This window comes from Falco cherrug, chromosome 6 (assembly GCF_023634085.1).
Source record: "Falco cherrug isolate bFalChe1 chromosome 6, bFalChe1.pri, whole genome shotgun sequence".
In the NCBI taxonomy this organism is placed as follows: Eukaryota; Metazoa; Chordata; class Aves; order Falconiformes; family Falconidae; genus Falco; species Falco cherrug.
This window is the reverse complement of record NC_073702.1, coordinates 84,708,239-84,733,833: the sequence shown is the minus strand read 5'-3', so window position 1 is coordinate 84,733,833 and position 25,595 is coordinate 84,708,239. Positions and strand designations below refer to the sequence as shown.

General features: G+C 36.7%; 1 protein-coding gene across 6 annotated transcripts in view; it reads left to right on the top strand.

Moving 5' to 3' along the window:
* RGS7 (regulator of G protein signaling 7) overlaps nt 1–25,595 on the top strand; it is a 254,003-nt gene that overhangs the window by 137,849 nt on the left and 90,559 nt on the right. For all 6 annotated transcript variants that reach the window (XM_005436554.3, XM_055714833.1, XM_055714836.1 and 3 more), the window contains one exon: nt 5,348–5,398. In XM_005436554.3, the coding sequence (XP_005436611.1) occupies nt 5,348–5,398 (51 nt within the window). The remainder of the gene's footprint in view (nt 1–5,347; nt 5,399–25,595) is intronic.

Here is a 25,595-nt window from a genome sequence, read left to right as displayed (position 1 = left end):
AAGAAAAGAAATTGTAAAATATCCATTTTGCTATAACAGAGTAACAACATATGCTCGGGTTTGTGCCCGTGAAAACTTCAGGGAGAATGCAGATCATCTTGTCCCATTCACCCATTCAGTGAAAGCCCATTCTTGCAGAGTTCAGCTCCTGGAGGGTAATTTTTGTGAGAAAACAACTAGGGCTGAGAACCTGACAGGCCACCAGCCTCTACAGTCTCCCTGCTCATCTGATCTAGTTTCTGTGTTTCCAGTATCTGAATCAGCGGTGAGAAACGCAATTGCATATTGTATTTTTTTCAGACACTCATGACGAAGGATTTTGAAATGTGCATCAGTAACTAAAATTAATTTCCTGTTGTATCACCATGAAGTAGTGTGACAAAGCAATGGTGTTGAAGATGGAAGTCAAAAATGACACAATTTCCTCCTCCCCCAATGAAACAAACAAACAAAACCAAACCAGAACCCCAAACCAGTGGAAATGCAGAGCTCTTTCCTTACTAATTCAGTAACAGTCTTGTTGTCTTAAATTTAGAAACTGGTACTTTCTAGAGTAATGTTTATTAAGTTTTCCCTACTGTGAGTTGCCCCGCGTAAAGTTCTCCAGGTTCTCAAGTCCGGGTGGTGGTGGTGAAGTGCTGAAGGTGACCCAGCTGACCAAGGGGCTCCCTCAAGGGAGCTCCCAGATGATCTGCTGCTGCCTTTCAGCAAAAAAGCAACTACCCAACAGGCCCAGCTTGCCAGCTTTCCCAGCACAGGGTGGTTGTGTTGCTGTAGAGAGTTCAGATGGCAAAAGTCTTGATGAAGATAGAGTGTTTGCTGGATTGTCAACAACAAACCCCTCTCTTGGTATCAGTAACGCAGGGGAGCTCCCTGTCTCCCTGTCTCTCTTCGTCATCTGTAAATACCTTGAGGTCTACAAGTGAAAATAAGAATAGATTTTAGTTTCTAAACTAATATATTAGCAGTAAAAGAGTATTTTTTTGAAAGACTATGTCTCCTTATGAAATAAGAAATCATTAAGTTTCTCAGTGGTCTTATGGTTTGTGATTCCAGTTAATAAAATACACTTTTTCACAGCTTGAATCTTCTTCAGCTAAATATGTTTTTGAATTGTTAAAAAGATAGGGCATTGTGAACTTTTTATTTTATTTTGTTGAACTACTATTCATATCTTTTTGTTGTCAGATCAAGACTTACATGGCTTACTGCATCTATGCATAAGAAAAGATAGGTCTATGATTCCTGTGAAATTTTCTACAGTTCAGAATCAAGACCTTTTTGAAATGCACTCTGTGAAGACCTGTTTAAAGTAAGAGTTTTGTTCTTGAAAGCTAACCTTAGCATTGCTCTGGCCTTTATGACTTTGACTTGGAAATTAGCATTGCAGTGTTCAGAGAGCACACTTTCTTCAAAAATATTTTCTTAAGATGCTGGATGGGTTCAGCAACTGCTATTTTTGGTCCATTTCATTTAAAATTAATCTCTTGTGGAGTTTTCAGGAAGTAGATTTTACAAAGAACATGCCTGAGTCTTTTTTTGCTTATATATGAGCACAGACATAATTTTTCCCTCTTTCTTTAAAGAAGTTGAAAGTTTCTCATATTTTCCCGCTTGAGTAAGATCTTGTAAATTTTGCTGCCTTTATCTGGATAGGTGCTGGCATTTAAAGAATCTCATGGTTGGCTCTCAGGCTCTGAGTGTAAAAAACCCTTTTTTTTCTGTTTTGTGTTTGTGCTAGCTTTAATTTATTATTACAGATTATCACTTTGCCTTGTCCAGTTTTGCTATAGAAATTGGCATGAAAATTGAGGCTTTTCCTGGGATTTCAAATTTCAGTTGGCAACTTAACTTCAGTCTTTTCCACCTTAGAGATTTAATAGCCAGCTTGCCTTTTAGCTGCATTCTGGGAAGGAGGCAGTGAGAACTGGAGAACTTAGCTTGAGAATCTACTTTGAATATGTTATTGTTGGGGCTTTGTTATCATGTTACCAGTGACTGGCACATTTAACAGTACACAAAAACTGAGTATTGTTCTGACACGGTAAACATTTTCTATTTTGGAGTGCTGAAGTTTTCCTTTTCAGAGGAGTCCAACACCAAGGTAGCAGGTTCCCTAAAATGTCTTTTTGATAGATTCCTGGTGATAAGGCAGATTCAGGTTTGAAGGTTAAAGATGTTTTATCCCATATTAGTTCCCTTTTACAAATAATGAAGTCTGTAATCTCTTTCATCCTAATTCTTGGATCATATTTCCTGTAGATGTGAGATGTGGTGTATGAAAAATGACATGAATTTACTGGTCATCCAATTTTCAAAGCTAGGACTCATAGGAAATATTGTTTTCCTGTAAAGCATTCGCCTGTTTTGCTACCTTGTCCTTTTCCTGAGGTAAGACATTAGAGTAATGGTTTTCTTTTTCAGAAACACATTTGCATAAGTAATAAACCTAGAAAAGGGCACAGAAATGATTGAATGAAATAATCTTGTTGATTAGACTTTAAAAGATGCAGCTAAAAAAACACACAGCAAGCTGTGAAGATAATACTTTTATGATTCTTTTTAGGACTAGAGGTGGCCACAATCTCCCAAAAGAATATCAATGGATAAATTTCTCACTTGTTCTATGACAGATTGCTTGCAACTTTGTTTTACTTGAATAGCCTTCACACTAGAGGGAGGGTGTTCATGTTAATATTTATTCATCTGGGCTTTTGTCATTGAAGCCATGCAGCTGAAATCATTGGAGTGTTCAAATGTGATAGCTGGCTTAAACTGCTGTTCAGGCTTTTGGGTACCAGGGGAATAGCTTCGGTGTAAAATGTGAATAGAGCAGTAATGAACTTTCAAAATCAGATGATGCAATTGTCAAGAAATCCCATTTCCCACTATTATTTATAATAAGCCAGAAGACAGTATAATACATGGAGGTGAAATTTCTGATGTGTAGACCACATGTGCAAATGTGATGCCAGGAGCTGAGGACTGAGGAATATAGCGTGCCACTGTAGGAGAGTTTTCAAGAGAGGTAAATTGGAAAGAAGTATTTTAAGGTGAGGTAAAAAGAATAGAAAATTAATTCCCGTATGATACCTGAGAGATTTGAAGGAAACCAAAGCTGAGAATCAATATTCAAAAATGTCATGTTGCTTTTCTGATTACTTTTTGTCTCTGACTTCTGAAGATTTAGGAAAATATTTAGGGATTACTAACTTCTCTAGTCAGCTGACATAAAAATAGAGCTAGGCTTGGAACTGTGTCATTGAAATCTATGAAGTTTCATCTTATTCTAAGCTAAAATTCTTCCTTCAGTGTCAGCCTTGTTAAGTTCATATGTATAAATAAAGGACAAATTGTATTTATAACAATGCATACAAATAGACTATTTTGAAGTAGGAATGTGTCTGAAACATCTTGTACACATCCAACAGCATGCAAACATAAAGTGCCTCACTTAAAGAATAATTCTGTGTAAATGCTATGAAAAATTGTGCCACTGGAGTTTATCAAAATTTAGACTTGTAACATAGTAATGAAAATCTCTGCTTTGGACATGGTTATAAAATCTCCACAGTTTTCATTGGTATGTCATCAATTTAGTAATGCATACACACTTCCAAAGTTATGATACATTCAACCAGGCTTTGCAAATCTGTGATAAAGCTATTCAATAAGTGCAGCAAAGATTATATTTTTGCAGCTCTTATTTTAAAATTATGAAAGTAAGGAGAAAGAAATGTTCTTTATTCTCTGATTTATTTATTTTTTAATATTAATTTTCTTAAGAAGACCAAAGGAAATAATGCACTATGGGAAGTACAAGAAGGAATCTCAATCTAGGGAGTGACGGGAAATACCCTCCACATTCTAATGTTATGTGTTACTGCCGAGTCATGAGATTTTATTGTTCTGACTTGTATTATATGTATGTAGATTGTGTAGATTTTTATTATATTTTTAAATCTAAGGTTTAAAAAGGAATCATGTTATTATGTCTGCTGAGGAATGGATGAGCAATTAAAATATTGTTTCTATAAGGAAGTCTTAGGTGACATGTCTCTCTAGTATGTCACTTGTCTGAACTGGAAGCATGATGCAATCATCATGAAACATGGAGACTATGCACATAACTTTCCTCAGTGTTTCAGTATATTTTTCCCCTTAAGCCAATTTGGTTATTGAAAGTTGCTTAAATCATGAATGTGTCTGTCTTTTTTTGTCTGCAGAACTGCTTCATAATTTATTTGGTAATTCATGCTCACAGTGGGTGAAGTCCAACTGTAGCTTTCAGTCTGAAAAACAAGACTGACCAGCTTGTGACTTGGCACATATTGTGCAAAGTGTGATAGGAGGCGCATGGCCAAGAGGAGCATGGAGGTGGGCTTGGAAGAATACTCGGTGCGAAAGACAGCAGGGAGTCTGGTATGGAAGGTGTTAAGAGGCGAGCATCATATGGCACCTTAAAATAAGGACAGGAAATTCAATAGAAAGAAATGGATAGGCAGTAAATGAAGGGATACGGAAGAAGAGAGATCAGAGTGGTAAGGGAAGAGCTTTAGCACCAGTGGAAAAATGAGTTCTGTCAAGAGCTTAGCCATGAGGCGGAGTTTGAAAAATTGTTAGTACACATTTAGGTAACCAAATATGCCATTACTGGTAGCCAGCAGAATGGGTTGAAAATAACTACAGTAGAAGTGATACTTAAATAATCTAGTTACATAGTAAATAAATCAAATGATAGTTAAATAATTAGATAGTAAAATCCAGAAGGTAAAGTTGAACACAAAGTGCAGCTCCTACAAGCAGCTCATAATGCCATGTTTCAGTCCCAAGGAGGTTTTTAAGCCTCCAGCATTGCCTGGAGCATATACTCCATAGACTGCATAATCACAATGTGTATTGCATTTACATTTTCCAGGTTTCATTTGTACAGTAATTTGGAGGGTGGGGAAAACTTACTAAGTTAATAAAATGTTGGGTTTTCTATGTAAATTTTTCAGTAATGTGTTTTTTGAAATGCAGGCTATTATCATACCCTTAATGCACTTCCATTACGTTTCATGAGTCTTGGCCTAAAGAAAGGAGTGTTTTTTCTTTGCTAATAACATTTGCTAATTATATTTGCTAATATAATATTTAGTTTTATTTTATATAACTAAAAAAAACCCTCAAAAACCCAAACCCAAAACTAAAAATAAAAAATAGAAAGTTCTATTTCTTTCTAGACAAACTGAGCAAAAAAATTAGGTACTCCTTACATGGTAGAACAATATTAATTGGCTCAGGGAAATGAAGAATAGGAAGAGGAAACTTATTAATCTAAAAATGCCTTTTGTTTTGTTCCTAGGTTCAGACATTGTTCAATGGTTAACGAAGAACTTATCTATAGAAGATCCAGGTAATTTATCTTTTTTTTTTTAAATGTCTGAAAATTCTAGTCTTTCTTTTTAAGGGATTGGACTTGACTTTGTCTTCTGTTGCAATGGGGGAAGCCAGGCAGCATTTGAACAATATAATTTCAAAAGTAAAACAGATAGCATCAAACCTTAGAAACCTATGCTAAGAATCTGAGGATTTTGGTTTCTTATTTGTCTGGAGCAGGTACCAGGAAACAACATGATGGCCAAGAATGAAAATGTTGGCTGTTTTAATTAGTAGAAAATTAGTTTAAGTTCTACGCCATGTGAAATTTACTCAGTGTCATGCTAAATAGTTTGCTAAATGTGCTGTTTTCAAAACAGAATTTTTCAATATATAAAACATAAACAGAATTAATAAAATATGCTTTTGCACTGTAACCAAGAGCTGCACTTCTGTTCTTAAGTTTGGACACTTTTATAGCATCCTAAAGGGAAAGTGAACTGTAAATAAAATCAGTGTGATGAGGAGGAACAGTTCATGGCTTGATCAGCTGGGTTGGAACGTGGAAGTAAAGATTTGGTTCCAGGCTCTGCCACAGGTTTCCTGTGTGTCCAGCAAAAAAGACAGTCTGATGCTGATATTTATATGCCTGATTTGCAGGGATCTTGTTACATGATCTGAAATTTTCTGGAAAGGAATGATTTCTAGTATAAAATGCTGAATGGCAGAAATAAAATATTTTGTGGAAGTTCCTATTATCTTTTGGTTAGGGGAAAGATAATCTTCCTTCTTTAATGCGTGGTCAAAAATACTTATTTTTCCTCTCTCCATTTCAGACTTTTGGAAATTGAATTTATGTTTTATTTTGTTTTCTTTTTTTTTTAATTTTAAATAAATGTTTTTCTGTCGTATTAGAAATGGAAGTATGATAATTTTTTAATTCTAGAAAAAAGAAAATGTGTTTAAAACTGTTTAAAATTGTGACTTGGATAATGAGGAACTATTATAAATACATCATTCAATATTTGGAAGTAGCCAGTTCACAACTTACTGATATGTTACATGAAAGGGATAACTAATTGCTTCCAGTTTTGTTTAACTTTACACAGAGTGTTATATGTTTGCTTCCTGAAGATAAAGTGGAGGTTGAACCACAATATGTGTGATATTGTATTTCTCAGTTGTCAGCTACGAAACACTCACCTATCTATATTTATCAGTTTGAAAGATTGCCATTGTATGTTTATTTGATATGGAAGCTTAGCCTTTATTTGTCAAACCCAAACTGCAATATTGGGATAGGCTGTCATTCAGATTATCTGGTTGTTGGGAAATTGGAACAGAAGAAACCTGAAACTAAATGGAAAACATCCCTATGTTGATATCCAATTAAAATTAAACAAACGCACAAACTACTAACATATGTTACCAGAACACCACAGAAATTTAATTTAAGCTGGGTTTTATCTTCTCAGATTGCATGGGTGGAGAAAACTATCCACAATGACAAAAATGTCTTATGCATTAGTCCTAGCCCAAAGTCAGCTATCTGGAGCTGGCTGGATGCAAACCTTCAGAAAGCCAGTCACCCTAAACGCTGCCTTTGGGTAGTGCTCTGAATTGCCAGGTAGCAGAGTACCTGGAAGATGGTGAGCAAGAGATATTCACATGCAAGACTTCTGAAAATATCCTTTTTGGTAAAATCTTTTCAGTATGTGAGCTGTTCCAGTTCTAGACAAGAAAATCCAGAATTTCTTGTGGAAAAGCCCTAAATTTTTATGAATGGTTATCAGCAGTGTGTCAGACTTTTACTATGGCTGCTTTTTAAAACTCCCCTGTACAGCCCTGTTGCAAAGCTTTTGTGAAGCTATGCAGTTTTGTGATGCAGAAACAACGCCTGTGTTTGCAATGAAAATTATCATCTCCATCTAATTCTGACATCAACATCATACCTGTAAAAGCAACATAAAGCAGACCTTGCTTCATATATTTTAAGAGTGTACTCTACTACTGGAAAAAAAGAAAAAAAATTAAGGACAATTTGCGCATCATCTACCAGTGCTGTGAACTACTCTTGTGAGCAAGGCATGCAAATTGTGATTTAAAGGGTAAGCAGACAGTTAGATTCGCAGAATCATAGAACAGCCCAGGTTAGAAAGGACCTCAAAAAACCATCTGGTCCCAACTTTCATGGGAAAGGGAGCTTAGATGAGATTATTTAGCATGCTCCCTGTCCAGTCACATCTTGAACACCTGTAGTGGTGGGCACTGCACCACGTCCCTGGGGAGGTTGTTCTAGTGATTGATTGTTCTCATTGGAAAAAAAAATATCTTTCTTATATTGAGATGAAACATCTCCCTGTACAACTTGTACCCATTGCCCCTTGTCCTCTCCATGTGGCCCCTTGTGAGAAGAGTCTGTCTTCTTTGTAGTTGCTCTTTAAGTACTGGAATACTGTGATGAGGTTTCCCCCAAGCCTTCTGTTCTCCAGGGTGAAAACACCTAAATCCTTCAGACAACTTGTTCTTTGGTAAAACAAAGAACTGGTAAGAGGGAAGTGACATTACTGTACATTATATTAAAAAAAAAAAAAAAAGGTCATTTTGTACTGCAATCTTTCTGCTTTGCTTTGCATTGGGAATACAACTCCAACACCATTTCAATGGGAATGAAGAAGGCTGCTTTATGGATAATGGGAAAACAAAGGGCAGGAGAAGGTCTGGCAGCAACATTTGTTTTCACTGCATTAATGAGTGTAAAGCTATTATCTGGAAACAGCAATTTCAAGTAAAAAATAGTTGCAAGTATAAATTGCCAGTCAAAAAAATCCTGCACATTTTTCATAAATGGAAAATAATTTTCTGTGGAAGATTTGAAAGATTTTGGCTTGCTTCAGTAAATCTCCATCAAGAAAATAAAACTGGGGATGATGGGTGGATTCTGCTAAATTATACCAGATTTGAAGTTATTTCAGTGGAGCAGAGTAGACCTTTTGCCCAGAATAGCTGTGTACAACATACAGTTGCTGTTATATTGTTTGCTTTTCAATATGTACTTAAAAATGTTTGTTTCAGCCTACAACTCATCTGTAAAATTTTAAGGAACAGAATTTATCAAAGTTATTTTTAATGTGTTTAATTCAATCATAAAAAAAAGCCTACTCCCAACCTGAAAAGAAGCAATTAACTGGGTTTACAGAATTGTGAGGGCTTGTGGTTTGGCACTTAGACATGTTTGTTGAATTGACCATTACAGGGTAAGTGCTGACTCTTCGCTGATGGTGCCAATTACTCTTAATGCGGAAAAATCTAGTTTGTTTTTCTATGTTGTATTTTTCTTTTTCAAAATGATAATTAGTATTGTGAAACGTACCAGACTGACCACACTAGAGATTGAAGTCCTTTTAATCCTTTGTGGGGAAAAAAAACCAACCAAACAACAAAAAACCAGAAAGGGTACATGAGCTGATTTAACGGTGTCAGCTGAAATTGCAAAGAGACTAATTCTGTATTTGGTTCCTGCACTGATTTCTTTGATACCCTTTGGGCAGACACTTGATTTCTCTATTCCCAAGCATTCTAACAGCTAATGGTAAATCACGCTGTTGTACATTTAAGGAAAAAGAAAACAGTGTCAGTTTACAAGTATTTTCATAGTGAAATGTGTGTAATTCACAAACATGCCTTTCTTCCTTAAGCCAGCCCACAAAGAATTTCTACCTAGGTGGCTCAGAAAAAGCCTGGAAGAATTGATAGTATGTTTAGCTGTCACCTCCTTGTTCCTTTACTCTTGAATGTTGCTCATTTAGTTTTCTCATATCTGCAAAGCCAATTGAATTTGGCTAAAGGCATTTAGTTATTGGATGGTTACGCTAGCAGAGCCACAGTACTGTGGCCAGCTCCAGAACGTGCAGACTTTGCATCCAGGTGCAGCTGATGCTCTGTTGAAGGAGTTTTCTACTGCTCTTGGACATCAAGAACTACACTAAAAGCTGTGTCATATATAGACTAAATCAAGCTTTTAAAGTTACAAACCAAAACCGAGACTGTACCTTGAAATAGACATCCTCCTGTGGTTTTTGAACTTCTGTTCTTGCCATTAATAGTCTTTTCACTTAACTGCTGTAGCTAACTTGATGCCCACCAGCAACCATGTAAACTGTGGTCACTAATCCAGTGCAATAACAAGGGAGGAGTCAGTAGCACAACATCTGTTTGTGCTTCTTCCACCTTTCCCTCCTTTCCTTTGTAGTAAAATCTCTCTCCAGCAGCTACTGTATTAATAATGACATTGATAATAGACAGTACTTCCTCTAAAGAGTTAAAGGAAAAATACTAGGGTTTTTACTTGAGTTTACGAAAGCGTACTTGAAAAATTGATCAGCTCTAAGTTATTTCTGCCCCATTCCCCATGCATATGCAGTAAGGTAGCAGCAAAGAGCAGATGCCAGACGAGATGTTCTAAACAATTGCCATTTGGGAGACAGCACTAGACAGCTGCAAGCTAAGGGAGGTTCTTGCAGAGTTTGCTAACAGAGAAAAGAGCCTCTTATGAAAAGGAAGAAAGAAGGGAGTGGAAAGGTCATGCTTATGTTTGCAGTGTTTGCATTAATCAAAACTTGTGGAAATACAGCAGGAACAGAATACCTCCCATTTATCAACTTAACTGAAAAAAAAAACAAAAGTTGATAAATGTCATGACATTGCCTGCACACATACCATAACCCTCATACTAGGAACCCAGGAACACCAAGACACTCATTTTTTTCATGTCTAACAGAAACTTGCATACATTTTATTCAAGGAGGCAAACCACATGAAACTTTGTTGAATCTGGTGTAAATAACTTTCTAACTTTATTCTAATGAGTGAATTTGATCTGAGCTTTTCAGGTCCTGTAACATTTAAATGGAATAATGACTTTAATTTCAGATGAACAGAAAGTAAAGCTCCAATCCTGCTTGGGAATAGAAAATGTCAACACTTACAGACATTGCTTTAGCACCAATAGTAGTAATGTTCTGATACTAAAGCAAAATAAGTATGGGTCAGTTTTCCTTTAGTTATGTGTAGCATGGGTGGCACATACCTGTGTGTGGCAATCGATAGGCTTCTAGCCACTGCTGTCGTCTCAGAACTGCAATGGTAAATGTTCACGTGCAGTGGTTATTTTATTTGCCCAAAGCCTTTAGGCAAATTTTGGACATGGTGAACAGAGGTGTGTTGCTGTAATTCAGTTGTGACAGGATAAATCAGATGTAATGGAATTTGTGTTTCTCCACTGAAGCTTTTCTGGTTTGGTATAACCTGTTACCCTGTGCAGACTGCCTGTGTTAGGAGTGTCTCCCAAGAGCACAGCGAGCAGCAGGGCCAGCCTGGAGTGAGCTTTTACTCTACACATGTGCTGGTACTCTTTGGGCAGCCTCAGTCCCATGTAGTCACTCTTGAAGGTGATGAACATGTTCCTAAGTTGGCCAGTTTATTTTCTCGCTTGCAGAGAGGTGGTAGGCTACATCAGTGCTCATTTCCAATTTCCTTTCAAGGAGCAGTCATTTCTTCTGATATGTTTAATAGTGTGGCAGCTGGTTAAAAATGAACAGTTTTTTACACTTGCAGGGAAGAAATGGAATTTGTGACTTGTCAAGATGCAAAGAGTTGATGGTATTGTCAACAAATCACTCCCATTACATAGGCAGATAGGTCAAGCTATCGCAATTTGCTTCATCATACTATGTCTAAACAAAACTCCTCCTCCCTGGTTGCCTTAAGATGGCATTATTTAACAAGAGACTATATAAAATAACTTGCATTTTTTTTATCCTAGTAATTAATACACTTTGCTTGTAGATACCAGGATTTATGTATAATACAACATTGTAAACGCTGAAAATCCCTTTAGAAACCACTTAATAAACAATAAAAGATATTATCTTAAAATATTTATAAATATAACAGATTATATTTGCCAGGTAAAAAATACCTAATATTATTTATCATTAAAGTAAATTTATAAACTTCTGCATTACCTATAAAGTATCTGTTTAATTTACAAATAAATTTCCATGTTGGAGTAATGGGTAAACATCACGAGTATGGAATTTGCTGCCTTATAGGATAATTTGCTGTATAATGGTAAGAATAAAATTTTATTACTCCTATTGGTATGACAAAATACACATGTTCTATAACACTGTTTCTGTGACCAACTTGTTTGCTATTGTCAATAGCATACTAATTCAAAATAGATCTTTCTTGTTTCAAATCAGATTTTAAGCAACCTGATCTAGTGGGTGGTATCCCTGCCCATGGCAGTGGGGTTGGAACTGGATGATCTTTAAGGTCCCTTCCAACCCAAACCATTCTATGATTCAACCATAACTTGCGTGTCCAACACATTTCCTATATAAACCAGAACTCTACTGAAAGCTTTTAAATTGAATTTTTCTTAATACTAGCCCTGATTCCATTGCCATATCTTCAAAACTATTTATTTTTAATATGAAATAATTCATGCCTTTAATATTAAAGTCTCCAAATTCTACTCAAAATTATTTTCAGTGGTAAGTGTAATACCGTCACATGACATCTCCTTCTTCCTCCTTTGTTTTAATCATTAATAGTGAAAATCCAACCCCACAGAAGGCTGAAGGTTTTCTCATTAACTCCAAAAGAAACAAGATTTAACTAGATGCCTTTTAAAGTAGAATAAGATGTAACATGGCCTTTAATCTATATCTTAGGCTACACTCCAAGAGCTGGTTTACAAAAAGTGTCTGATAGTTCAGTTTTAAAAATTGAAACAAACCAACAATCTGCATTTTCTTTAGAATTCAGTAGGCATTATAGGTTTATTTCACTGAAGTCTTTGAGAGTCTTATTGAGTGTAGAGTAGGAAAGTAGTGCTGGATAGAATACAAAATACTGATTAGAAAAGTAAGTCTGAAGAAGCCTACACAGATAAAAAGTTAATGTTAAAACCATTACCAGATCCAGAAAATAAAAGCTGAAAAATCAGTAAGCATTACTTTCAAGTGATTTCATTGGAAAGAACTTCATATGCTCTGTTGCACCAATTTAAAGAATGTATTTCCTTTCTGTCACAGAACAAATTAACCTATGAGCAATCTAAATTACACAATTGAAATCTTTACCCATGAAGTTACCTTAAAGTATACAGCTTCATCATAAAGCTATATATATATGATGAGCTATTCAAAACTGATTCTGGCTCCTTCCTGGTGATTTATAAAGTCTGGAAAGCTTTATAACGAAATCACAAATTGGGCAATTTTTGTTGCTTAGCTTTCATTGAAAATTCTCCACATTGTTCTTCTAAGGAATTGGTGTTCCTAAACTGGGTCTCTCCCAGTGTTGTACCAATCTCTTTTCCTTGATGCCATCACTCAGAATATGGAATCAATATCTTGGCATAAGGCAAATGTATGTAAAACCAATATTAACTTCCTACTGATGCATCAGATTTTCAAAATAACTGGCTTCAGATACCAGATCCTGCTGATTCAAAAATATTATCTTTTCCCTGTCTTTTCTGCTTACATGCTAAGTCTCTACATGAGTAGCTGCCTCTTTTTGATTATTCAGCAGGGTCAGAGACTATTATGCTACTGTCTTCTTTAACAACAATAAAACATATATATATATATATATACATATACACTTAGCTAAGGACAAAAGTACAACTGAAGAATCATACAAAAGGTATGCTCTTATGCTCTTTGAGGAGCAACTCAACTTTTAGAAAGAAAGCTTATTCATTAATTGCATAAATCAAATTATAATGACCTTCCTAAAAAAATATTTGATCTCATTTTTGTTAAAGTTACTAGGAAACGTTGTGCTTTTCTTACTGTTTGACAGCCCTCTTGTGAACCTTTGGGATCGTACCAAGTTTTGGAGGTTTAAGAGGAAGAGCATTTACTAATTCCCAATTCATACTGGCATAATTAATTAAAAGCAGCTAAATAATTGTCTAGAGACTTCATTAGCTTTCTTCTTCTGTGTTTCTCGGAGAACTGCTATATAGTAATGGAAAGCACAAGTAGGTGGAAGTGAGATTTTAGACAACTTAATTGAATAAAAAGTTGAAATCCTCTTTCATCTTGCTAACAGCTGCTGCAGCTATATATAGTCAAGTAAACAAAAATGTTTGGATATTTACCTGCTATATGTAGTATCTGATGACTGGAAGGTTAATGTAAGGCCTTCTTTTGATTTTGTTAGTAATTGTCCTTAGACGGGTTTTCAGTTTTCCCTTAGCATGTGTAGAGAACTGCTGCTGTCCACGCAAGAGCATAGTGACAGTTCAGGATTAATGGAACTGCTGAGTGCTTTAGTTTACTATGCAAAGGACATTCCTTGCCATTTCATCTTGGAAAGATTAATATTTCTTAGGTGCTCTCACACTTTTCAATATTTCCTTCTTTTTCTTCCCTTTTTCCTCTCCTCTCCATCTCCATGGTACATTCCCCAGTTTAATTGCATAGAATATCCTCTGGTTCTCATTTGCGTATGGCTGCTTGTTGGATCTAATTCACATGTTCTCCATTCGTTTTCCCTCTGATATTTCTCCATTCTTCTAACTTCACTAGTTGCACTCAGCCACCTACTCAAATTTTGAAGTTTTTCAGAATTTTCACTGTGTGTGTGGCAGGGTGGGTGACAAAAGCCTCATCTAACATAGTTTTGTACCTGAAAGACCTCATTTGGCTTCGGAACACTTGGATCCACGAAGTGTAAATTATCTAGTGGCAACAGAAGCTAATTTTTAGAGGTGCTAAAAAATTACTGTTCTCACTAAAGTTGGAGCTCAAATTAATTAGAAAAAAAAAATCCAAACTATAAAAAGGTTCTATTAACCTCAGTTAGGCATGCAGAAATTATATTTTGTTAATTTACATTTTGTTTTGAAAGCTTTTTTCTTCATTACTATCTAATTTAAGACAATACCTTAGATAAACCTGAAAACTTAACTTTTTAATAGCTTTTAAGCTTATTAGAAAGGTTGTGAAGAACTGTAAGTGTGGAATATTTGCATCTTGACACTGTAGACTTATTTACATCTTCAAATATATTCACTAGCATGAATAAAAAAAGCAAAAATATAATAATAAACTACTGTATCATAGTAACTGTGAGGTAAATAAAATTTACATGTTTTGGTTAAGGTCCTTCAGAGAAATAATAAATGGCTGATTTATTTATTTTTATAACATAAACATTTATAACTTTTTTTTTATATATATATAACGTGAGTGGAAACTGTTATTTCTTGAGGTAGCTTCATATATTTGTCACCTAACTTAAGGATATTTTCAAGTAGGTTGGTTTGAGGAAGTTAGAGATGGGGATGTAGAGTTTCATAGCTAAACCTGACATGAATTTTAGTAATACTGACTCCCACTATAATTGCATAATAAAATTTAATGTGCAGACAACTATCTAGAGAGTTTCAACTGTAAATTCCCAGGGGTTTAAAGTTCACATTAATGAACTTTTGCAAACATATGCTCTGATCCAGAGCAGTTGAAAACTTATGCCTACAAGAAATAGATCAGAAAAAAATCAGTTATTCAAAATAACTTTTACCATAGTAATTATGGCTGAGTGAGAATAAATTATAAATAAAAAAAAATGTGTTTAATTTTCTTCATGGTATATTTGGAAGATATTCTGACATGCCAAACTATGTCCAGGAAGAACAATTAACAAATCAATACATTGCAATTTCAGTTTTAATATTAAAAGAGACTCTGCACTCTTAGGGAATGTAAGCAAAAAAGTAAGTAAGTGTTTAGATGGGATAGTTAGATTTATTTTTTTTTTAGTTAGCAAGTAAAAATCTTCTGTACAGCAAGAAAATACATAGGTGGAAATGCAAATTAGGTTATAGCCAATACATCCTCTTCTGTACAGCAAGAAAATACATAGGTGGAAATGCAAATTAGGTTATAGCCAATGCATCCTCCAAAATACTAGAAATTAAGTGCATTTTGCACAACAACGTCAGTAAGAACAGAGGACAGACAGAACTGCAGTCAGACCATCTGGACCATGAGCTGTTTCTGGCAGTGGTCAGTCACAAATGCTGGGAAGAGACTTGCACTGTAGGAGGAAGGTAGTGTAGTGGTCCTTTGCTTTGCCTGTTCAGCTCCTGACAGTCTGAACCTTTGGGAAACCCCTGACCTGCAGGTATTTCCAGTTTCTTGTTTAATAGTTCCCGAATGACCTTTCTTTCATTGCTTTTACACCACTCCATGACAATATGTAATACAGGTTGATCAAGCATTATAGATGATGTTGGGTTTTTTCTTTTGAAAGGTCTGCCTGATAATCATATTGGTTGACTCCAAGTTCTTCAGTTCTGAAAAGCAGCAAATAATATTTCTTATTCATTCACCATCTCTTGGATAGTCATGATTTTATAGACTGCTATAGCTGTCCTTCGTGGACTGCTTTGTGATTTTTGTTATCTCTTGTTGTATGGAAGTCTTCATAGATCTCTTACAATCCTTATCCTCCTTCTTCCTCTGTTTTTACATACACACATATATACAATGACCCGAAGTCTGTTCGGAATTTATGATGTGGATGTGCTATACTGTATACTAACAATGTGTTCTGGTTTGTTTTCTATTTCTTTCCTAATAATTCCATATGTTCTGTTTGAGATTTGAGCAGACACTTTCACAGAATCATACATAGTGCCTCTAGTTTTTCTTGAGCAGCAGCAGCTCACTTGCAGTTACTTACTGGGCATGTGGCCTTGGGGAGGGAGAGATCATATTTGAAATGTTTAGCATTTATCAAAATTCAATTCCATCTGCTGTTGTATTGTTTAGTGAATCAGCACCCTGAAGTCATTCTACATCTCCTCACAACTCACTCCTAACTTTACTTGGTAATGCTATACTTTCAGCAAATTTTGTTATATCATCCATCACACCCTTCTGTAGATTATTTAGGATGATACTGAACAGTTCTGGATCTACTAAACACAGCTACAGTGGTTACCCCCTTTCAGTGTAATAACTGATCTCCTGGGCCTGACCTTTATTTCCATTTTGCTATGTATTGCTTTTTCCGTTACTTTCTATCCTAGATCGGCTTAGTTCCTTTAGAAAACATTTTGGGGAATCATGCCAAAAGCTTCTTGGAAATCCAAGATAATATGTTAACCAGATTTTCATGACCTTATAAGATCACTGATTCCACATAGGAATACACAGAGTTGTGAGGCATTGCATCCACCAACAAAAGTAGTGCTGACTTTTCCTTTTCTGTTGCATTTGTCTTTATTTTCATTCATTCAACCCTTTATTATAGTTCCTATCATGTTGTCTGTATGGGCATCTGTTGTATTCATCTTTTTTCCCCAGATTTCCCCTGAATGTATTTCTAAGACTTGAGGACACGTTTTCCACTTTTTTTTATTTTAATACTAAGGATGATTTAAGTGATAAATTACACACTATGGCTAACAGTTCAGCAATTTAATATTTGACTGCCCTTAAAACACAGAATGACCATTACGTTGACCCAGCTAGATGCTTTCATTGATTTTATCAGTTTATTTTAAAGCCTTTGATATTTTTTCTGCTGCTGTTGTCATCAGTGCTCTCTCTTCCTTCTACATTTAAATTCTGCTACTAGAGAGAAAATAGAGAAATTCAATGAGACTTCTCTTTTTTTTTTTTTTTTTTTGGGGGGGGGGGAGGAAGGAAGCCCTTATGAAAGAGTTTTCATTGAGCTATTTTTGCTAGTTAGTATCTGTCAGTATTTCTATATTTTTAATAGTGGAGTTTATCTGGCTGAATGGACAGTCCTGTACAATTACCTGTGTAAATCCTTTGCAATGGGAAAGTGAGTACCAGGGGGCAAGAGTTGTGACAGTGGGAACATGTGATGGCATAAGACGGAGTCTTGCAACACCTAGAAAGTTTACTCTCTCCCGCTTCATTTTGATGTGTACAGTGAAATATATCTTACTTGCCAGTCAAAGAAATGAATTATAAATAATGGATGGGAGAAAACTGTCTAAAAGTGATCCTGTTTGTAACAACTGCCTTGTTTTTCGGTATATATGCATCCCACATAACTGTATCTGATCACATGGGGTATCACATTCCTATGTTATTCTCTGGAAAGATACTTCCACACTCTTCATTGTTACCTTGCCTGAGGTTTGATGGTATTTTTCCCCAATGTGTGTCTCAATGACACCAGTTTTCTTATAAAGCTTTTAACTCCTGCTGGATTTTAAAAGCACGGCATTCTTCCCATTGAAAGCAATACATTATTTTCAGCATTTTATGCTCTCAGTTTGCTGGAGGTATGAAAATTGTTATAAAGAAGATTGTATTCTTCTTTACTGTATTGACTGCAGTGAGAGAGGCAGTTATTTTTCTAGCTGTTACTGCTGTATGTTCTTTGTGTTATCTGAACTGCCTGGTCATAAGTGGGTGTTCTGTGGTTATGATAGCAATGCATGGCAATGATATAAAATTAACGGTTGATACAGTAGCAATTGATAGCAAAACAGACTTAGAGACTAAAAATGTGTCATGATTCATCTTTAACCAGCAGTAATCATAGCAAAAGTTTAGTGCTACCTATTGCTTAACCTCACCCAACTTCAGAAACTTCACATTAGCTGACATCCCTCTTGATTCAAAAATGTTTTCTTCTGTAGTTTCTTCAAGAAGAAATATTTTGTGCCCTGAAAAAAGCCTGCTTTTTGCTGGCCACAAATCCAAGTGGTACATCACCCGCACCAATTATTCACATGTCCTGCCTCTGCCAATCTTTAAATGTGGGTCTCCTCCTTTGAAACCCTGCCCCAGACACATACCTGGCCGTTCCAGTGCCTGTTAACCAGGTGCTTGGAGGATGCTGTTCTGACTGCTCCTGGGCCGGTGATGTCCAAACAGCTGCTGAGATGGGAGCTGGCAGGTGGCCACCCTGCCTTGCCTTGAGTGTGGCAAAGAAAGGGAAAAGCAGTGACGCTGTACTGTTCCAAGGGCAGCACACTGACGTACAGGGCACCACGTCTGAGGAACCATGGCATGTAAAACATTTCCTGGCTGACGCTTACGTAAATTCTTGGGTGCCATGTGTCATGGAGAATGTATAGCATAGCTCCCTCCAAAATGTCTGCAGCCAAACAATTTGATCACCCATCAGCAGACACAGCCACTGGAGGAGGAGAGAGCAGGATCTGGTGTGCTAGCAGCAGCTAGCAAGCAGTATACAAGAAAATATGAAATAATAGCATAATAATCTACTACTGTCTAGAAGTAGTTCATGCCCAATATTATGGGTCTTTTACGTATGTTTGAAATTGTGGAACAAGATTTCATCTGAGAGAATTTTCAAAAGTATAGTATTTGCAGTATTTTTTTTTCTATTTATTTTATTTTTATGTTTTTTTGTCTTTAGCAAGTTTGCTCAGAAGGGTGCACGTATGATTTATATATTAGCACAGTTTCTTACTGGGGAGGCGGGGGGGTTGAATGAAGTGTAAGGAAATATCTTCTGAAGAAAGGTTCACACTGTCATTAGGGAAAATAAGACACAAAGGTTTTGATTCTCTGTATTTTGCCCTGAAGAAGCAAGGGAATCAAAGCTCAAACTAAGAAGTTGTCGTTTCAGAGGAAGTGCCAGTGGGAAAACCAGGAAACCTATACTTCAAAGGAGCCTGGATTTCATCCTTCTATCATTTTAATTTTAAGAGACAAGAGATACCAGAAATAAAACTGCAGAAAGTCAGTTTTTTCTGCAAAATTGAAAATAGAAACATTTGAGTAGTAATAGTGAAATTAGAAGAAATGTTTTATAAATGCTGACTTGGGTTTGTGGATACAGAGCTAAATTCCACCACTGGAAGGCCTGATTGCTGGTGTGATATTGATAGGTACTTTAACAAATTGAGAAGAGAAATGACAGGGAAACTAAAAGTGATTTTAAACACATTCAGGCCACTTTTCATCTCCACATGCTGAATGAGCTGGTTATCTAGTGACCATATTGTGCCGTGTTCTGTTTTCCATGGTAGATTAGTGTACCCAATCCATGCAGCTTGGATGGTTTTCTTTCACCCTGTGTAGCTGCACATTTCCAGTATGCCAAACAAACACACCAAACAAATATTTTGGAGGTGAAATTATAGCACTGTTCAATGACAGCACCTCACTCCCCATTTGTCTGCTTCCTAGTACCTCAAGTTGCAACTCCCCCTTTTTTTTTTTTTCTTCTTTTTCAACATGAAAGCTCTGGTGTTCATCCCAAGTTACTACGTGTTGAGGTTTTAGTGGCCTGCCTTTCAAGATACAATTTTAAAAGAATAAAAGCAAAACTTTAGTAGGAGTTAGCAACAGTCAGTGTGTGTGAATCAGCTGAAATCCAGTGCAAAACAATTGCATAAAAAATTTAACAGGCAATACTTCAGAAGTTTTCAAGAGCAGAGTTTGTGTGTTGCTAGCAGTGAGATGCAACTTCTCTTTCAAGAACTAACTTATTTTTTTGTCCTATTTGATGACTCCTTTTTTTCTTGTTTTCCTTTTTTTTTTCTTCTGTGAGTGAAGAAAAGTCTTTTGCTTTGTTTGTTGTGGGTTTTTTTTGTTTGTTTGTTTGTTTTCTTTCAAGAAGCTGTAGGTCAGCTTGATTTTTCATTCACTCTTTCATGGTGGCATGACTTCTGTTGATCTTGCCTGCACAGAATCTTTCCAGAATTATGTCAGTCATTTCGGTCATTCCTGATTCACCCAGATGAGGCAAGACTGGCGTCCGTGGTTTGCTGGATGTTTTTGTGAACAAAGCAGTAGATGTTTCAGGTATACAACATTGTCTCTAGACTTGGGATATTGTATAAGTGACACCCTATGCTATAGATCAGCTCAGATTGTAGGACTGAACGTTACCATTCCTTGGGCAGATGAGGATTCCTGGCACATGTCTGACATGTGCCTTACACATGACTTATCTGAGGAGTGATGTTCCTAAGGATGCCTCTGGCCTGCTGATGGCATCAGCAGCCACTGTCTAACACACAGCCCAAGCAGAATCAGACCTATTTAGGTAGGCAGCTGTGGTGACCGATAACTTAGTTTATGATGGGTATCCTGGAATCAAGCATGAATCTCATTTTACCCGTGTTTAGGTAAACAGTGCCTCTTCCTTCAACAACTCTGCTGCCCTCCCTGAAATGACTGTCACTGAGTGCTGCTCTCTTCACAAATTCAGTCCTTCAGATGGGACAAAAGAGAGAGGTTTATAGTGACGTGGGTGTTCAGTAACTTTTCTAGCTGTTTTATTTTCCCCTCTTTAAATGCCACAGTCAGGCCCAGAGAGTGAGCCTCTCCTACGCTTTGTGTGAGCGTAAGAAGCAGGTTGTATTTTATTACTTTAAGTTAAAGTTAATCCTTTGCAGCTTGTGTTCACACTGGCAACAAAATGACAGCAGGAGTGAGGTGAGAGTAAGTGATAATGTCTTGGCATTTGACACTTAAAATGAGTATGTGCTTGTGAAGTTCTGACTCATTAATTCTTTTTCCAAGCAGCCGTGTGGCTTAGCAATTCACTTCAGTACTGCGATGGGTGTTACATTAGACAAATAACCCAGAATAACTAGCGCTGTATTGTTTGATGAAAAGGGAGGCTTTCATTTGTTTGACTTTTTGTGTCAAAAAGTATATGAAAAACTTGCAAGTTTGGGTTTTGCGCTGTCATTTACATCATATAACTATCACAAGGACACAAAGTGTCCCGAGCCACATTCCTTGTAGGAAATCTTTCTCTGGGACTGAGCTGCACAAAACATAAAACAGACTGAGAAATGTCATTTTAAAGTGGGAGACAATTGGGAAACACCCCATTTTCCTTTCCTTGGAGATTACTGCAAGCCACTTTAGATGCTGTGAGACTGTAACTATAATAGTGTGATACTGTAAAGTGTTTTATGGACTTCAGAGTAAATGTAAATATAAAGCCCACATCACCTGAAGCCCTGAGATGCATAAGGAAAAGTGGAATCCACACTAATCACTGAAAATCTATCCTTTAAAGTGTTTCAAAACACAGAAGCATGTTTATTCCAAAGAAAGACAAGAAATACCCATCCTTTTTAATCCCCTTCTCTGGATGTTATCATAAGAAATAACCTGTTCCACTGATATTAATGTACCTTGCAATTTAAGCTGAACAAACTGTCATCAGTCCACACAATAGTTTCTACTGTAAGGAGAAAACTGCACTATGTCTAAAAAGAAAATAAAATGAAAACTCAACAACCAGGGTATGTTTTTCATTTTTTGGATTTCATCAGTATTGTCCCAAAGCATTGAAAGTGTCTGACTCTCTTCTATAACAAAATATATCAGAAGTCACTAGCATTTAATCCATCAAGATCACTCTCTTTCTAATGGCACAGCAGATGGCTGGGCAATGTTACTCCTCACAAAAATGATTTCTAATCAATCTATGTGCATGTCTTGTTCACTTCACCCACTCAGCAAAATAAAGTTCAACAGCAGAGTGAACCATGGAATTTTCAGCTTTTTCTGAGCTTTTAGCTCAGCAGAAGCATACACATTAAGAATCAAAACTACACCCACAGCAACATTTTGAATTTATATAAAATATTTCATATCCTGCTGAAATGCAACAGGCTCATAAAGACATATTTCTGTCTTTCACCTGAGGCTTTTCTTTTCCATTAGCTGTTACAACTTACAACGCTGTCCTATTTTAGCTATGAAAAATTGAAACTGTGGTTTGGGTAAATTTGTTTCTTGAATATGCCATTCCACTTTTCAGCAGTATCACTGCTAAGAAGTATACCTAGAACCTTGGTTCAGATAACTGATGTCTCCAAAACAAGCAGCCAAGAGCAGAGGAAGCTGAAGTCTACTCTGTTCTGCCAGTTACACCTCCACGAGCTTTTTCTCCTTCAGATTTTTTTGTGTGATGCCACTGGCTGCGGTTTTTATTCATTGTATAGGAGCTGGCTGCAATTTGAATTATGCCTTCTCAGTGAGGTTGCATGGGTGTAACTGAGAATTTAGTTTACATTGCATAGTCTTTCATGCAGTGGCTGAAGATTGGGAATTAAAAGCTGTGTAGATGCCACATTTCTATGTGTGTCTGTGTACACTTGCCATCTAAAACCCCAGTATTTTCTTGCTTTTAGTCTGTGTTGCTCCAGGTTTTTTTCAGTTTGTGTTCTCAATATGTATAAACATTCCTCTTTCTACCTAGAAATCTTTATGTTTAAAAGTATTTTTTCCAGGGTTCTTTTTTTTTTTTTTTTCCTTAACTAATGCACTTCAAAGAAGTTTTTGATGTTCCTAATTTCCATCTGCCATTCTTCCAGATAAAGTTTCTTTAAGTGAGAATCCCCTAACTTCACATGCAGAAATAGCTGAGGGATGCAGAAGCTGCCTGAATTGAACTTTTAGGCGTTTAGGCATATAGGGCTAGCCTGTGGCTGGCTGCATTTCCCTTTTCAGGCTCCTGGGTTTGTTTCCTAAATCCTACTGTTCTACTTCATTTGCTTCTTACAGTATTTATTCTTCAGTCTGATTCATAAATTGAGATGTATATCAGAGCATTGTTTTTGTTGTGTCTAAAATACAGTGGATAGCTTCTTGCTGAGTTTTCTTTCTGTGCAGGAAGCAGCAGCGTTCGTTCCCTACCAGCCCGGTGTGAGGCAGGGTTACAATTTTGTGGACATTATTCTCCAGTTACAATTTTGTGGATGTTGTTCACCTGTTTAAGCCATTTTTTATTTATAGGTTATTCAGTCTCTGTGCAAAGTCTATTCGTAATGCTTTGGTTATGCAGTTGCCCCATTGTCAGATGATACCAATGGGAAAGATGATATACTTTCAAGTGAATGTCTTTACTCTTATTACACACATGGGTTTTTTCCTTTTCTTTATTTTCTTCTTTTAATAAAGCAGATACTGCTCACATTCCCAAGTGTGAGCTACAGTGGATATTAGGTTGATATTAAAAGATATATTTGTGCATTTGTATCTATGCAAGACTGGAATAAGTTGCTGGATCGATAGCCATAAAAAAATGAAAATCAATTGTCTATTAGCTGAAAGAAAAACAAGAAGTTACAATTTATATGTCCCTATTAACTCTTAATAGCTAAAGGGACAGACAGATACCTTAACATTGAGTTTGTCTAAATTCATCCTAACTGAGTAAGATTGCCTGAGGTGAGAGTAAAACCACCTTAATTTCCATACATAACTGAAGAAGAGATATGGGGTCCTTTTGAGAATTATTCAGATCTTAAATAACCTTACCTGGCTTCTGGGGAAGGCCATGTTGCTCTGTCCATTTTTTGCATAGAGAACTAGTAGGGACTTTATACTTGTGTATATGACTTGGTGGTCAGTGAGAGAAATATAAGCTCTTACTCCTACTGTAACTGACCTTGCCAGGATTATAGGCTGTTCTGGCAGAAGCTTTCAAATTATTTCTTCTCCAGCTGTCTATATTTCTTTTTTCCACTCCTTGTTCCCCTTCTGCTTTACCAACCTGTAGACACAAAGCTGTAATGTAATTCAGGTTGAGAGGGACCTCAGGAGGACTCTAGTCTAACCCCTTGCTCAAAGTAGGGTCAGCTGAAAGGTCAAACGTTGCCCAGGGCTTTATCTGTTCAGGTCTTGAAACCTTCCAAGGATGCAGACTGCACAGCCTCTCTGGGTGGCCTCTTCTGCTTCTTGGCTGAAGTCAGAACCATCCCTGATTTAGTTTACTACCATTGTTTCTTTGTTGAAAGATATATATATATTTTTTTTTAAATTGCCATGCAACTCCATAAAGGTCTGGGTTCCCTCATTTGGTAATCTCATTTTGGCCATTGGAAAGGTGCTGCTAGGCACCCTGAAAACCTTATTTTTTAGTCAGACCAAGCCCAGCTCCCCCAGCCTCTCCTTACAGAATGTGTTCTTCAGCCCCAACCCTCTTGGTGACCCTCCACTGGATTCACTCAAGTTTGTTGATGTCTTTCTTTTATTGGAGTGGACATATTGTTCCCAACTGAACATAGTAGTCCAGATATGGTCTAAAGATTGCTCAGTAAAGGCGAATAATGTGATCTGCTTGTGGTCTTGAAAAATATTACAATTCAGAATCCAGGAAGAACATGAAACAAATCTGGAGCCTATTTAGTTTCTGGTAAATCTGAAGAGAATGTGTTCTTGTCTGTGTCAGAGCTCCCTGGCAAGCCCTGCTACCCTTATCTAAGGAATCCTTTCTCTAAAAAAGGTCAGCACATTTCTTCCTTTGTTTTTCTCTCATTCCATAAAGATACATAATACCTGAAAAAATACAGGTTTTGGAATCGGCAATGAGTTGCAGTGTGAACAAATAAAAGCTTAATAAAATTAAAGGGTGGAAAAAGTGAACCAAAATGAAAAGAACCTCAGCAACTGTCTTGCTACCAAAAGCATTGACTCAAAATTTCTGATCTGGGGGATAATAGAATCTACTGACTTGAAATAAATGAATAACAAAAATATATGGACTTAGATTAATTAGGATAAAGTTCAGGTGGGGATTTGCAGACATCTCAAACACAAGGAGCAAAGCAACTACCTACCTTCTGTTAGAGACACTTCTTCTAGGCTTAAGACTGGGAGGATTGTGGCATTTTTCAGTAGCAGAGAGCTGGAGAGGGTGTGTTACATTTTCTTAGATAATGGCTCTGCTGGAGGGACAGAAACCAGTCTGCTAAACACAGAGATCACAAGGATTGTTTGGTATCAAATCAACCCTAGCAGAGGTGTGTGCTCTCTATTAAGTACTGTCCAGATACCCTTTCTTGTGCCTTTCACATGCTTGCTGGCTTTAGGTTAGCTTAAAAATGGTCTGCTCCACCTCCTTTATCTCCTATACTACTGGATGTCTCCAGGTGAGCAAAAGGATAAAAGAAAGAATTTTCTGTGACACTGATGAACTACAGGTGAATAAATAAGCCTGTGTTTCCTTCTTTATCCAAAATAATAATGCATGAAGCATTAGTGAATCCCTCTTTCTGTGTTTGTTAGCAACAACAGAGATATAAGGACATGTATTTCTTTCTGCATGATGATGCTGTGACTGCTGGTCAGATGCCGCAGTAAAGAGGCAGGACAAGACAGATCTGTGCTGCAACATTTATGCTTGCTATTGCTGGAAGCCAAATTACAGGCAATAGGAAC